Raw genomic sequence first — 16517 nt, forward strand, 5'->3', positions numbered from 1 at the left:
TGTCTTTCTCTTTCTGCTGCCTGTGGATCCAAATGTAGGACTCTCCGCTACTTCTCCAGCACCATGTCTGCCTGTATGTCTGTGGTCTCCGCCATGATGACAGTGAACTGAACCTCTGACAGTGTAAACCAGCCCCAATTAAATGATTGCATTTATAAGAGTTGCTGTGGTCATGGTGTCTCTTCACAGCAATAGAACACTGACTAAGACAAGCTCTGGGAAGTACAATCCAAAATAAATTCTTTCTCCTTTAAGTTGCTTTTGTCAAGGTATCTTACCATGGTGATGAGAAAGTAACTAAGACATAGTTTGGTATTGGGAAGTGGGACCGGTTTGAGGGAGGTTTTTAGAACACTCTAGAATCCTGGGTTATAAAATACTTTGCATACTATAAAATGAGCCTAATGGGCCATTCTGGTATGTGGAGGGGTTAAAATACAATGCTGGAAAATAGCAAACAAACAGATAGTGGAGGCCTGGTTCATAAGTTTTCAGAGAGGGGAAGAAAAGACTCTACTAGGAGCTGAGCTAGGGTCAGCTTGTATGAGATTTTGTCCAAGAATCTGGCTTCTTTCTGCGGCTTCACGAGAACTTGCGTGACACTGAATTTGAAGATAATCTGTTCCGCAGAGGAAAGGCGTTGGAGCAAGCTTAGAGTTCCAGACTAGGAGAATACAAACAAGGCACTGTAAAGAGCTGCTGAGGAGATGAGCAGCATTAAAAAGTGGTGACCAGCTTTCTGGTCTTCTCCACCAAGCCGGACCGTGCTGGAACTGTGAGTCAGAATTAACCCTTGCTCCTGTAAGCTCTGCTCCTCAGAGCATTTGATCACAGCAGGGAAAGTAAGGCAGGCATCATGCTACTCTTTTGTTGAGGATTATCTTTGCTTCTAAGTTCCTTGTGGGTATTGGTGCATAATTTCCCTTTATTGTAGTATCCTTATCTGAGGTTGGTATAGAGGTATTATTAGCCTTTAAAGTAAGTTGGGATTTACTTTTTCCTCTTTAATTTTTTAAGGAAAGTTTGAGAAGGATTTGTTCTAGCTAATCTTTAAATATTTGGTATTTAAATGGCTGTGAAACTCTCAAGTCCTAGACTTGTGGATAAAAGACCAAATTTTAAATTACTGATTCAATTTCCTTACCTGTTTTATTTACCCAGTCTTGGTAGACTATATGCCCCTAAGAATGTATTCATTTCTTCTAGGTTATTCAGCTGGTTGGTGTATAATCATTTTTGTCAATTTCTTTGTACTTCTGTTGTATCCGTTTTCTTCTCTCTGGCGTAACTAAAGGTTTGTCAGTTTTATCTTTGTAAAATATCCTTCACTGATTTATTCTCTACTGTTTGTCTAGCTTTTTCATTTATTTCTGTTCTGGCCATGGTTAGTCCATCCTTCTGCTAATTTTGGACTTTCTTTGTTCTTTTTATATTTCCATGAGGTATAACATCCAGTTATTTAAATTTTGGTCTTTTTTAAACCAAAAATTAACTTCTTAGAACTGCTTTCCAGCAGCTTAAGTGTGGGTATGTTACACTTCCCCTCTCATCTATCTCCAGCTACTCTTCCACGTTCCTTCTGGTAACTTTTTCCACCCACAGGTGGGTCAGGTGAATGTTACATAATTACCACCTAGTTGTGAATTGTCCATCTTTTGCTTTCCTCCTGTTATTATTCTCTAGTTTCATACAGTTGTGTTCAGAAAATATGGTTGGTGTGATTTTGTTCTTAAATTTAAGGCTGGTTTGGGGCTCAAATATTATTTATCCTGAATATATCTCCTGTGTGCTTTGTATTCTGCTGCCTTTGAGAAAATGCTCTGTGTATATTGGACTTTAAAATATAATTTAAGTGCAATGTTTTCCTATTGATTTTCTGTCCAGATGATCTGCCCATTTCTAAAAGTGGGTATGAAAGACTCCCACTATTATTGTATTACTGTCTATTTTTTCTTTCAGCTCTGTGGATATTTGCTTTGTATATTCAGATGCTTCAATGCTGTATGCATGTGTTTTTTTTTAATAATTGTTCTAGCTATTGATAAACTGATCCTTATCATTAGATATTGACCCTCTTTGTCTCTTGATAGAGTCTTTCACTTAAAGTCTATTTTTTAGTCATTTAATCACTCTGTGAAATTTGATTGGTGAATTTAATCCATTTACATTTAAAGTAATTGTTGGTATATCAAGCACTTAATATTGCTATTTTAAATTTTCCAGTTGTTTTCTAGATCCTGATTCTATTCATCTCCTCCTATGCTTTCTTTGTGACTCAATACTTTTCTATAGTAGAATACTTTCATTGCTTTCCCTTCTGTGCACCTACAAGGATTTGCTCTGTGGTTGCTATGAGGCTTACACTAAATGTCTTACACTGGTCTTTTAAAACCCGACAACAACCGAACTTAGTAAAAGCTCTGTAGCACCTCTCTTCAAGTGTGTGTTTTGGATGTCACGGTTTACCTGCTTTTGTATTTACTGATATATTATCTTAGCTGTACTCATTCTTAATACCTTTGTCTTTAAGATATACTTCTAAGTAATTTACCTACCACCACAATAGTATCAGAATATTGCAAATTTGATATGTACTTACCAGTACCAATGACTTTCATATGTTTTGATATTATTAAATGGCATCATTTTGCTTAGGTTCAAGGAGTGATATCATTTTTTGTAAGATAGGTTCAGTGGTAACGAACTGTCTTTATTTTTGGTCATCTTGAAAGTCATATCTCTCTTGTTTTTGAAAAATGGCTTTGCCAGGTAAAGTATTCTTTGATGGCAGGGTTTTTTGTTATTGTTGTTTAATCACTTTCAATATGTTACTTTACTATCTCCCAGACTGTAAGGTTTTTTTTTTTTTAAATACTTCATTTTGTTTTACTTTTATCTCAGTGTGTGTTTTGCCTGCATGTACGTCTGTGAACCACATGCATGCTTGTTGCCTACAGAGGCCAGAAGAGGGCATCAGTTCCCCTGGAACTGAAATTACATGTGGGTGGTAGGAATGACTTGCAGTCTTCAGTAGTTGCCTGAGCATTTGAAGAGATAGCACCTTTTCTAGACTTTTGGGGATGGCTTCAGAAATGAAATGCCTTCACTGTGTGGGTTGAAGAGACACATTATGGCCCCATGCTTAAGTGTCCAGCATGTGGTCCCAGGTGTGAAAGGAAGAACATGATGTCTTGACTTAGGAATTTGGGGTGTGCAACATCTACAATATATGGTCCTTGGTGCTGCAAGGGATATGGTGACAGAGGGGCATCTTGGTATTCTCAGTGGTAGCTGTGACAAGAAGCTGACACAGCAGATGTTGAGACTGTTGTTGCACATCTAACTATCTGCAGGAATGTACATGGTGAAAAGGGTCAGGATAGAGCCAGATCTGGATATGTGTAGGGTGTGTCTACAGGCATAGGGCTGATAATGTATACACATTCCATTTTAATGACTGCTTTGTACACCCATTTGGTGCATGGGAGCCAGCTCTAGAGATGAGGCCAGTTGTCTGTATAGGGTAACAATAGCGCTCAAGCTAGCAGTATGATTGTAGGCAAATGCAAGCTATGAGTGCAAGCACAGTGGTGGTCAAGGTGATGAGTGATGCAGCTGGGGCTGGTTGTGTACACTTGTGTAGCTACAAGGGTTGACTGTGAGCACATGAGCCAATCAGTATCAACAGCAGGCTTAGTGACTCCATAGACACCTATAGCTAGAGGCATCAGAGCTTACACTTACACTTAAGGGTAGGGGAGTTAACATGATTATGGGGTTTTCTGATGGGAGTTAGGGCTGGCAGGCATGCTCATGACTGCATGAGATAGCTGCAGCCATGTGTTCAGCTGGGAGACCTTGTAATGGGAGTTGAGTCCAGCTGCTCATGGGCACATGGCTTACAGATTATTCACAAGTGCACATGTAATAGTCAGCTTATCCTTGCAGTGTGCACACAGGTCATTTGTTTATGACCCACCGGCTGTACTGGTGTCCGGTTGGTTACCCCTGGAGGATGAAGCCAGGTCATCTCGAGAGAGAGGAAGAGGAGGAGTAGTGATTCAAACACCCGGGGACTGAAAAAGTGAAAAACTGTGGGTTCCTTAGTGGTGAAAGAGGATGCGGTCTGTTGGATTCCTATGTGGGGAATGGTGTTGTGGTCCACCAGGCCAAACACTGCAGGGTACATGATAATGAAAGCTACAGGGTAGTGACCAAGAGAGTGCCGGAGGTGCCCAGCGAAGGCCGCCGGTGTTCTCTGCAGAGCAGGCCACTGGAGACCATGGTGATTCCTGCTACGTGGCTGACACTGAGAGCCCCCGGCCATCTAATTTGTTCCTAGATTGCCTGATTTCTTGGCTAGATTGGCCTTCCTAGTGATCTGGTAGGATGATGTTGAAGTGAGTCATGTGGGAACTGTTTTGAAAGTCGAGGGAAGCTGCTTGCTCAGCAGGCTCTACTTTTTATCTGTGAGAGGAATTTGTGAGTGAGGGAAGCCCTCCCTGTCCAGGGCATTGTCAGTCTGGGGATAGGATGGTGCCGGTAAAATGAAACTGATGTTCTTACTCAATTTTTGTGTTGCTAGTCTCAATATTTCTTTCATTGTATTGTAATTTCTTAATTTGATCTCAAGTTGTCCTAGACTAGTTGCTTTCATTTGTGCATGGCTATGTACTTGTTCTTTGTTGGGGGACAAACCTGGGACCTCCTTCTCTGCCTCTTTGCTGATCTCACCCTACGCTGTGTTTATGAACCGAAACTCCTGTGCCATCTGTTCGTTTCTATTATCATCAAGGAAGAGGTTTACAGTGGGAAGCCCCAAGTGCCTATAGTATGACAATGTAGTAGGAAAGTCTCCTTGCCTTAGGGTTCAAGTTCCCCACTTGTCTAATGAAAACAGGGATCCAGGTTGTGCTTATTTCAGAGAGGTGGGCTTAGAGCCAGTAGATGGAGCCTGTATTACCACCTGATGCAGATCTAGAACTTTCCAAGATGGTGGTAAAACTCACTTCATAGTTATATGCTTGTCATCTCCGCCCAGATTTCATGGAGAGTGACTGAACCCCATGCCCCAGTCACAGGAACAAATATCCAATGACCATAGACAGCAGCATTACTCAGCACTGCTTACGTGCTGAGCACTCTCAACACACCCTCATCCACAGCTGCAGAACCCCACAATGAGTTTGGAACTGATACTGCCAAGGTTCCACATGGAAGGAGGCCAAGGGGTTACAGGTTGAGTGCCCTAGGTACAAGAGGTCACTCTGACTCCACCTAGTGTCTGTCACCGTCCTGCCACTGTGTCTCTTCTACCCCCGACCCCTGCCCTTGGAAAAGACCCTGGCAAGTTGAAGAGCCAGGAGCATCTGCTTTAGCTGCGGAATGAAGAATGTGGAGAACCTGTGGCCAAAGAAGGCACCCAAGATTCAGCAGTACTTTCCATGATGTGGTCATAGGCAAAGAACCTCAAGGAGCTGAGAAAGTCACCACAGAAGTGATGGCTAAGGACCCACGGGAAAGCTCATGAGAATGGGAGCTGCCCAGGTCCTGTCTTCTTTACCTGGAGAGCTGCTATTGGAAGTCTCTCTGTTGGGAGCCCACACTCCCTAGGAGCGCCAACTCTCCTCACCATCTTACAGTGTAAACCAAAGTCGGAGGCCAGGCCTGGCAAAGGCCCATTACTCACTTTTAATGAGACAGCCAGGGAAATAAATTGGCATATGTTAGCAAAATGGCTCATCAAGGTGAGTAATTATCTTCATGACTGGGGCAGTTTACCCTCAGATGAAAGAGTTTGCATCTCATCTTTCCTTGGGAGCTCTTGAGAACAAGGACCAGGAGGCCAAGTGGAGTCTGACCACTAATCATAGGTGTCTCCACTCAGATGTCTTGTTGTTTACCATGTGCTTGTTGTGCCCCAAATTCCAAAGCTTTTGTGGGGACAGACTGAACAACTGATGATGGGGGACTAGAAACCTAGAGCCTAGAGGAGAAAACCACATTTCTTCTGCATTTTATGGTGTGTGTGTGTGTGTGTGTGTGTGTGTGTGTGTGTGTGTGTAATGGGTACAGGCCAGCCTTTCACAGGGCTTAGCTTGGCTTGCTGGAGAAGCTGTGAGGGAGTGTTTCTGGAAGTTTGTACAAATAGAACTTCTCTTCACTCCAGTATTCCCATCTTCTCTTTCCTGTGCACCAACCTCCTGCCCTGTACAATTAGCATTTAATCATACCCAGATGTGTAACCCTTAGTCCTATGTCTTTTAGCCTTCTGTCCTAACAGTCAGGTAGATCATCCAGGAAGCTACTTCAAAGTGGGGATGAAAGTGTTCCCTTCCTCTGTAGACTCTGGTATTGTTCTTAGGAGGCAGAAGATTATACCACAGTGCAAACTTCCTTCAGGTCTCAATGTCATGAAGCATTCCTGAAGAGGTAGGAACACATGGCTCATTTGTTTCCCCTGTAGATGTTGGCTAGCGAGATTCTCATGTCTAATTTGCAGTTTCACTCCAGCTCCCAGCATGCTTCATACACAATTTCACTCTTCATGCCCCCTTGGTTCTCTTTCTTTTTTCCTCCCTCATTGCTTGCTATCTTGAATTCTATTCTCGTTCCATCTTGAGTCCATCATCAAACCTAACACTTGGTTACAGAATGTGTCAGGTCTTGCAACTTTTGCATCCTTCTGTGCTACTTAAATGATATCTGAAACGAAGTGGGGATAATATATAGATACCCACACAACTCACACTACAAATGAGCAATGTACTCAGCAAATAGTACTATTTCATTACAATCAAGTTATAGTCCATGTGGATTGAGTTGATTGGACCTCTGGCTATGTGTACACTGTAACAGGATTCATATTAATGGGGATGAGAAAGATCCAAGTGGTTTTAGGGGACCACTTTCAGTTCAGTTCAAACTGGGAGGAGGCTCTGCTATGGTTGAAATTCTCAAAGGGGAGTTCAGCAAGAGTTTTAAAGATTCCTTAACGAAGTTATGGTTGAAAGGTGGTTTAAAATTCCCAATTCTACTAGTATCTCTTTGCCCAGAAGCAGAAAGAAGATTGTTGTGGTGGTGACTGGGGCGGGGGCTGGAGGCTGATATTATAACTGATAATACTGAAAGGACCCCAGATGTGGCCAAGGTGATGATGAGGCTCGCACCTAGATAATAGTTAAATAATTCTTCCAGAGACTATCTTTGTTTTGTATACAAATGTGTGGGATTATGAGTTCTCCAGACCCTGTTCATTGAGGTTCCTGGGACTTCTTGGAAATAGGTTAGACTTAGCAAGCTTCTAATCATAAATGAGCCACCATCTCAAGGGCATAATTGGGTCATGGAACCTAGATAAAGGGTTGCAAGGAAGGTAACACTGTCAAGTATAAGTGGGGCCCCTCTTGGCCTTGAGAGCAGGGATGGTGACTTCGTTATCCTGGCTGCACTGGTGTCTTCTCAGGACACTCACCATTTCTGTCAATGGCAAAAGGCACATCTGTTGTGACAATTTCATAGTTGCAAATCTGGCTGTACTGGGGGGAGCAGTCCTCATCAATGGCTTCTACCTGCAGGATGCTGTCGTAGATCTTGCCCTCGGTGACGATGGCCTTGTAGGCTGGCTCTTTGAAGGTGGGAGCAAACTCATTGACATCCTTCACCTGGATGTGGACCACAGCCCTGGAGCACAAATCAGAGAGAAGAAATGATGGTAAAGGAGGAACCACGCCATATGATGTGGGGCATTGATCCATCCAAGGCCATGTGAGTGAAGAGGCCTCAGGGCTCTCAGGGCAGTTGCTGCATGAGCGCCTCTGTCTCCCCTCCCCCTGGGAAGCAACCACCTACATTGCCTTGATGCTGAGCAAGTCTGCCCTATAGAATCATCCCCACTCTTTACCATTCCCTAGTATTGCCTACTTCAGGCTACATATTCCCTCTCCATCTTCTCCATTTTCCCCATTCCCTTCATCTATTCACTCATTCCTCCACTTTGTGAGAAGTCAAACAGCTCTTACATTGTGTTGTGACTGAGCCAAACTCCATAAGGGAGAGAGCAGAGCTGACTCACGGCAAGACATAAGTGACAGAGAGAAACAAAGAGCATTGCAGAAATAAGAGAAAAGTTAAGACTAGATCTGAGCCAAGGGGTGGGCTTAGGGAATGCTTCCTGGAGGAAGCCATGCTTTCAGGTCCTGGAGGTGGCCTGGGGGTCTCTTCCAGAGAAGAAAAGCAGGTGCAGGATTCCCGGGGTAGAGATAAGTTTGTGCAAATGTTCTGGGGGCACTCACTATCACCTTGGCCACATCTGGGTCTTTTTCCAATATGACCAGTTATAATATAAGCCCTATCACCACCGCCAGTCACCACTACAACCAACTTCCTGCTCCTAGGCAAGGCAATGCTAATAGAATTGGGAGTTTTAAACCACCTTCTAGCCATACCTCTGGTGTGACCCATAGATGGATGTATTTAAAAAACAGTTTGTAAATAGAGTAAATGGAGGTGGGTAGCCCAGGGCAAAAGTGGGAGACAGGGAGCTCACTTGTGTGACTTCTTCCAGGCTGCCTCCTGGGGTCCCACACCACAGTCGTAGGCCTGGATGATGAATGTGTACTCCTTCTGCAGCTCACAGTCGATGGGACTCTTGGCACGGAGCCGGCCCTCTCCAGATGTCTTATTCAGCACCACAGCCTCAAAGGGCAGCTCCTGCCCATGGATCTTGAATGCACAGATTTCCCCTGCAGAAGAAGAGAGTACAGTAAGGGTGAATCCTGGGAGTCTCCAGGCTGAAGACAGTGTGTCTGTTGAGCCAGATCCACAAGCCCACAACTTCTACACAATTCCCTCCATACACTCAGGATCCTTCCTCTAGACTTGGCTTCTGGAGATCAGCCTGCCTCCATGCTCATTTCATAGAGAACAAAATGGAAGTGCTTGATGTGTGGGGATGTCACCCAGCAAGTGTTTGTGTAGTCTTTGTATGGGGAGTGATGCTTTCCCAGTTTCTGAGTCTTCCTGGCAGATTTTCCCTTGCCCTTTGCCTGGTCTGGGATTAAGGAACTTGCTCACAGTTAAAAGACAAAGGGCTGTTGATGGAAATAATCAAGGGCCAAAGATTTGCCCAATCAGTTGTCTTGTGACAACATCTTCAATGCTTGAAAGTATGTTTCATGGGTTGGCAGCATCGGCATGACCAGAAGATGGTTAGAAACAGAGTCCCAGGTCTTGCCAGACCTGAGCCAGAGCCTTCATTCATCTCAAGTATGAATGTTGCTTTTCTGTGTCCTTCACTTGGGTTTACACAAGTGCATTGCTGCAACTGAATCTCCCTCTCTTCCCCCAGCCTCCATTATGCCTCTCCACCCGCCTCTCACAGTGGGGGTAGGCAATTTTCTCTTTTGAAACAGTGGGAGTGAGTCTCTGTGAGTTCAAGATTCCCCACGGAGCTTGAACAGCTAACTTCTTAAAGAGCAGAGCCTGTGGTGAAATTAATGCATTTTGCCCCTTTAGCTGGGTTAATGTTCATTATAACTGTTTCTCTGCATTAGAATTATAAGGGCACAGGAATCTTCTTTTTTCCTCTATTTGTGAATATTTATTTCTTGAACTCTGACTATAAAGCAGGCCCTGTAGTAAATGTTTTGAGATGTGCTGAAAATTTGAGGCATTTCCTCTTATGGTATTAAGAGCAATGGTAGACTTCAGAAAATGGTGCCCAGCTGTCCAGAGGCCACTTACAGCACCAAGGGGTATGCTAGCACTCTGAGATGGGCAGGACAGCCCATTTGTAGGCTACTGAAGTATGGAGCCAATATATCTGGGTTCAGATTCCAAGTGTGCTATGTATGAATGATAGGTTTAAGTTGGATGACAGTGCTTCTCTGGGTTTTAGGTGAGCCATCAGTATGATGGCTCAGGGGATGAAGTCAGGGAGAAGGACATCTACTCTGAGATGCCTCACCCTTGGTCTGACATTGCTTCAGGTATATGCCTGGACCAGGGAGAAGCACATGAACTCCCTGGGATGTGCCTAAGAGAATTTGCTCTCAGGGTGACAGAGGCACTAGCTTGTCTCACTCTAACCCTGACTCTGTCCAGCTGTTGATAAGAGCTGACAATTCGAGGCAAAGGAATAATGTGATTGATTGCATGCCTGCTTTGGGCAATGATCTTTGTATCCAGGCAATCTTATTTGACCTTCATAATAAACCTACAAGGCAGCTATTCTATACAAGCTTATACAAATCACTACTGTCATTTTGTTGTTGAGACTGGGTCCTACTATTTAGTTCAGGATGGTCTGGAACTCACAAGCCTCCTACCTTAGCCTTTTAAATACTAAGATTATAGGCCGTCATGATTCAAAGTTATACGAATTAGAAAAAGGAAGAGGAGGAGGGAAAACAGGAGGAGGTGAAGAGGAGGAGAAGAGAGAAAATGAAGAGGAAGATAATGAGGTTACTTCCTCAATGTCACTAAGGTAAAAGTGGGCATTAAACCCAGGTATGGCTGGCTTGTAAACCCACATGTGTTCTACTATACCACTCTATCTTGAAACAGCACTAAGATGTCTAAAGAGCCCCCCAGGGATGCCTCTGGGAATGATTCATATTCTAATTCAAGTGTGGCTAAGCCAAGTCCCTCATTTTCCATGGATACAGCATGCCCTGATCTCTTTCTAGCAATGTTTTCTAAGATGTTCAATCAATACCAATCTTACCCGTGGGCTTTTGCTTTTCTTATTATTTCTTTGATCTTCAATTTCATTATGAACATTCTACTTTCACTACCTCCCTTCCTAGTTATTTCTCAAATATAGATATACAATAATGGATAAGATGGGTTGTGGGGCAGGTTCTAACAGGAACATAGGCTCCCATTAACTGCTGCTGCCCAAGGTTCACTGGGCATCTCAGCATGGCTCATTCTGACAAGGGTAATTCTGTAGCCTTCAGGGCAGAAGCACAGGTTTTATCTGTTTAATTCCTGCTCTGAATTAGCTAGTGTACCCTGTGATTCTATCCCAAGATCAGCATCTCTGTGACAATGTTACCAGTGTACTCAAACTGGTTGTGAAGCGTTCTCTGGAGTGCCCAACCACCCTCGTGATTATAAGGCTAATCAGACCATTTCATTCTGAAGAGCCAAGTTAGACCTAAAATAGATGAGGATAATTTTCTGCTGGCAACATCTGATCACAACCAAAGTAGTTCACAGGACTCAGCAATCTTTATGAAGAAAAAAGGGAGGGGGAGGGAAAGGACACAGAGGAGACCCGGGGAAGACAGGAGAAGTAAACTTTTGGGTCACATATTCCCATCTTGCTTAGTTTAGTGTAATTCAGTGGAACTAGCACTTGGAGGACCAGCTATTATAGCTTGCATATGAAGACTCATATCCTCACCTCAAGACTCATTCATTGTAGGCTTGATTCTGTATGTAGCAATGGTCAGGGGTGTGACCTTGAAAGGTGGTTGAATCATGAAGGCATTAACCTGGTGGATGGATTGATGATCCATTGATGAGTTCCTAACTGAACGGGCTGTTAAAATTCAGAATCTTGCTACACAAAGTAGGTCAGTGCGAGCATACTCAGGAAGGTTAGGGCTTGTCCCTGCCTCCCCCTTTTCCCTCTTGTTCTTCCTGGCTGCCATAGGTGAGCAGCTTTGTTCTACCATGTGCCCCCATCATGATTCTCAGTCTCACCCCAGGCCTAAGGCAATGGGGCCCAAGGTCCACACAGCCTCACTGGGGCGCAGAGAAACAGGGCCAAGGGTCCATGGATTGAGGCCTCTGACACAATAAACCATAGCACACCATTCCTTTTCAGGCATTTCGTTAAAGTGACAGAAAGCTGATGATCACATCAAATAAGCCCTCACCACTGAACTACACTAGAAACACAAGGATGGATGACTTGGGTACCTTAAAACAGTGTTATCAAGCAGCCCTGGGGTTAGAGAAAGGGCTGACTACAGACAGGACCAGCTCAGGGATCATTTAGTGTTCGCCAACTCAGACTGGAACAGACTTTGGTCCCTTCTGAACGTAACTTAGAACTCATATCACACTAATTGTCAAGCCTCTTTACTGAATATTGAATCACTGAATACTGAATACTGACTACTCCCGTTGCACAAACATTTTCTTGATGGGTAATCCATCCATTCACGCAGTAAATATTTATCAGGAACTAAGTACCCGGCATCACTGAAACAGTGATGAACACAACCAGCCCCAGCTATGGTCCACACACTACTGCTTGCAGTCCAGGAAAATAAGCAGTCAGAGCCACAGATTGTATCCAGGCAATCTTATTTGACCCTCATAACAAACCTACAAGGCAGCTATTCTATACAAGCTTATACAAATCATTACTGTCATTTTGTGTTGAGACTGGGTCCTACTATTTAGTTCAGGATGGTCTGGAACTCACAAGCCTCCTACCTTAGCCTTTTACATACTAAGATTATAGGCGTTCATGACTCAAATTGTATGAATTAGAAAAAGGAGAAGGAGGGAGAAAAGGAGGAATAGGGAGAATCATGTGCAATGAAGAAGAGATGTAAAGTTCAGATCTGGGAGCATCACATGTGCACTGAAGAAGAGATGCAGGTTCAGATCTGGGAGCATCACATGTGCACTGAAGAAGAGATGCAGGGTTCAGATCCAGCGGGACATGCAGGGCATGCTTGCCTAAGCATGTGAAAGCTGTGCAGAGACTGCAGGAGGAGACAGAGTAGATACAAGGCTGCTGGACATCTTGTTTCAGGCAGAAGGAACAATACGCCTTGGGGACCTTCAGTAGGAAGGGACAGGGTGAATTCAACACTGTGGGGTCCAGTGTGGCAGGATGGAAACTATGGTAGGAGCAGCTTCTCTGGTGTGGATGTGAGCGCACACAGGTCTCTGTGGTCAGAAAGGCACTGTGCTCCAGTAAAATGCTTGTGTTTAAAGCTGGTGCTGCTGATGCTGGGGAGACAGCTCCATTAAGAGGTTTTCCTCTGCTGTTATAAGGGCCTGAGTTTGAATCACCAGCACCCATGTAAAATGACAGGCATGTCTATTCATAACAGTTACCACGGCACTGAGGAGTGGAGACAGATTCTGAGAGCCTCTGGTTCTGTGAGATACCCTGCCTCAAGGTAACAAAAGAGAATGATAGAGAAACTATCGCACACAGGCACATGGGGCACATGCACCACACACACAGACATCATGCACACAAACTGGTGCTGCTTAATAGAGAAAAGATTTCCATGTTTCTACAGATCGAACTATATCAAATAGAAAAATTAATATACCACAAATTGAAAGAAAGCAAAAGCTAAGAGAAAGATCTGGGATGGAGGTTTGGAATGAAGATGCTCACACCAGCTCTCAGCACCAATATCTGATACACTGGGTCACCTTGGTCTAGAGTTTGTTACTAATAAAGGTTTTCCGTGGGAGGATGAAGTACTTAAACGAAAAACAAAGCAGACTGAATGGTCTCTGGATAAAAACATCCCTATCAAAATCTTGCTTTCCAACATTGTGTGTGTGTGTGTGTGTGTGTGTGTGTGTGTGTGTGTGTGTGTGTGTGTGAGAGAGAGAGAGAGAGAGAGAGAGAGAGAGAGAGAGAGAGAGAGAGAGAGAGAGAGACAGACAGACAGACAGACAGACAGACAGACAGAGTGAGAGCTCGTGTAAAACAGTGTATGTGACACACAGGTTAGCATCAGGTTGGCAGTCAGCTGAGGTCACTGAGCCTCTGGGTGTCATCCCCTACCCATCGTGCATTGTGGCTGAAGGTAGATGAACTCAGCTTCATCACAAACGCCCTTGAGAGCCTGACCGGAAGGAATAGTCATAGTTCCGGGGTGGGATGTGCTGGCTCCCTTCCCTCAGACTGCTGTCTGTGGTGCACAGTTACCTTCTCTTCAGCAGTAATGCACGCCCCAGACTCAGCGGAAATGGGTGTGGCTGTCTCCTCAGCTCTGTCAGACGTTTCTGAGAAAAATGTCTTTAAATTGGTTTTCTTTATTTTTTTTAAAGATGTATGTTATGTGCATGACTCTTGTGCCTGCATGCATGTAGGATTGGTACCCACAGAACTCAGAAGAGGGCATCGGATCCCCACAAACAGGATTTGCAGATGATTGTGAGCCATCATGTGAGCACTAGGGATCGAACTTGGTCTCCTGCAAGAACAAGTGCTCTAAACTGCTGAGCCATCTCTGCAGCCCCCCGACTTGGTTTTCAAAGAATATTTTGAAAGCACAACTCCTACGCTTGAACAATGGATTGTGTTGATTCCAGCTTTCAGATGGGGAAACTGAGTCTGGGAGGGGTCAAAGGGCTCACCACTGGTCACTGTGACAATGATGAATGAAACGTACGTCTGAGCGTTTAGTCCCATCACCCATCAGCTCGTGCATGGCACTTGTCACACTGTCGCTGGGATGCTTCAGCACAAAGCTTAGTCTGTAGAGATTCCAAGGCTCTTCTTAGGGCGACACAAGGGCATGGTGACATCCTATCAACACTAAGATGGTTATCTGACTTTTCACTATGCTGAGCTTTGTGCTGCCGATGTAAAAGCAATGGCGAAAAGATGTGGGAGTCTGAGCAGTGCATTTCACCACTGCATCCTCATAGTTAAAAAAATAAATCAGTTAATATCAGCAGAGAATGACCTTAGCTTCTCAGTAAATGGTATTGATTTTACTGAATTTGTTAGTCTAAACCCTTGGGTTCATACTTTTTTCTTGTTACTGTTGTTTTGAGACAGGATCTCATTATATTGCTCAGGCTAAGCTCAAACTTGTAATTCTCCTGCCTCAGCCTTCTGAGGGCTGGCATCGCAAGTATATACCACCACACCCGGCTAACTTTGGGTCCTTTAGAGTTCAATGTGATGAAATTGGAAGTGTGGTTAACCCCCCTGGCACAGCAGGTGTGGTGTCTGAAAAAGTGTGAGGAAGGTAAGTTGCGAGCTAAGCAGGGACTTTCCAGAGCATCTCTTTTCACTTGAAAGAATGGTGGACAGGTACATTGGGTTCATGAAAGTGTTTGTTGGCAATGTTAATTTTTGAGCTTTTAATTTGTGTCTGCTATAGTTAGTTTAATAATCTTGGGCAGTGATAACCAATGTGACCTTTTGATACCTCATAATGAAAGGTTTCCAATTTTGAAAGATCCCATTTAACAGGATACAGATAGCTATAAATGACCAATGCAGAGTGTCATATGGTTATAGATGGTAAAAATTTAAAGTACAAGACAGCTTTTTGCTGTTGTTTGTTTTTCAAGACAGGGTTTCTCTATGTAACATCCCTCATTGTCCTGGAACTTGCTCTGTAGACCAGGCTGGCCTCTAGCTCAGAGATCTACCTGCCTCTGCCTCATGAGTTCTGGGATTAAAGGTGTGTGTCACTACTGCCCTATAGTTGGAAGATTTCCTGTGTCCCAGCCAGCTGGTGGTCGGGACAAATCTCTCCCACACATGTCCCCAAGTAGACACAGAGAGGCTTATATTAATTAAAACTGTTTGGCCATCAACTCAGGCTAATTATTGACTAGCTCTTACACTTAAACTCAGCCCATTTATGTTAATCTATATGTTGCCACATTTTCTATGGCTTTACCTGTGTGCCATTACATGCTGCTCCCTGGATGGCAAGCTGGCATCTCCTGACTCAGCCTTCTTCTTCCCAGAATTTTCCTTGTCTGTTTATCCTGCCTATACTTCCTGTCTGGCTCCTGGCCAATCAGTGTTTTATTTATCAACCAATCAGAGCAACACATTCACAGAATACAGAACATTCCATAGCACTGCCTGGCTCAAATCAATAGCTTCTAATGAAACCGTGTGCACTGGGCTGAGAGATTGTGTTTCTCTAAATGCTAATTAAAAACCCAACTCTCAGAATAATCATATTAGAAGGGATGTCTTTGGGAGTCAAATGTTCTGGTTGTGCCTTCAGCTCTTGCATAAGATTCTGTGGGAAATGTCTGTAAGCAGATCACTGGCTTTGCCTTTAGGACCAGGACTTGTCTCTATTGATAAGATCCAGGGAGACGTCCTGACTCTTCTGCTGTGGGAACTTAGAGTGAGAAGGAGCCACTAAAGAAGAACTAGTGCCTCAGCAGACAGCATGTCTTTTAGCATTTTGATCTTTTTAGACCTCCCAACCTCCATAGCTGTGAAGAATACACTTCTGCTGTTTCTAAAATCCCAGTCTGTGGTATTTTGTTGTTGCATCCTGTATGGACCATGACACCTTGGATGATAAGTATATCAATTTAATTTCACTTTCTGTATTTATCTCTTAAGAAATTACAAGAGGACTTCAGATGTGCACAAACAAGAATGTGTACAATGATCAGAAAAGATTATTAAAGTACTTCTCCCTTTCCTCCTGCATAATTCACTTTTCTAATTGCTATATTTTCTTCACATATTTCAGTTTAAATTACCTAATAATGTACATGGAAGGCAGAACCATATTTAAGGATCTAGATACTTC

The 16517-nt window shown here is 43.7% G+C and overlaps 1 protein-coding gene across 5 annotated transcripts in view; it reads right to left on the minus strand.

Moving 5' to 3' along the window:
* Clstn2 (calsyntenin 2) overlaps nucleotides 1-16517 on the minus strand; it is a 594115-nt gene that overhangs the window by 136540 nt on the left and 441058 nt on the right. For all 5 annotated transcript variants that reach the window (XM_006975155.4, XM_015994073.3, XM_076576877.1 and 2 more), the window contains exons 3-4: nucleotides 8549-8744; nucleotides 7475-7683 (exon numbers count right to left, since the gene is read on the minus strand). In XM_006975155.4, the coding sequence (XP_006975217.2) occupies nucleotides 7475-7683; nucleotides 8549-8744 (405 nt within the window). The remainder of the gene's footprint in view (nucleotides 1-7474; nucleotides 7684-8548; nucleotides 8745-16517) is intronic.

This window comes from Peromyscus maniculatus, chromosome 7 (genome assembly GCF_049852395.1).
Source record: "Peromyscus maniculatus bairdii isolate BWxNUB_F1_BW_parent chromosome 7, HU_Pman_BW_mat_3.1, whole genome shotgun sequence".
NCBI lineage: Eukaryota > Metazoa > Chordata > Mammalia > Rodentia > Cricetidae > Peromyscus > Peromyscus maniculatus.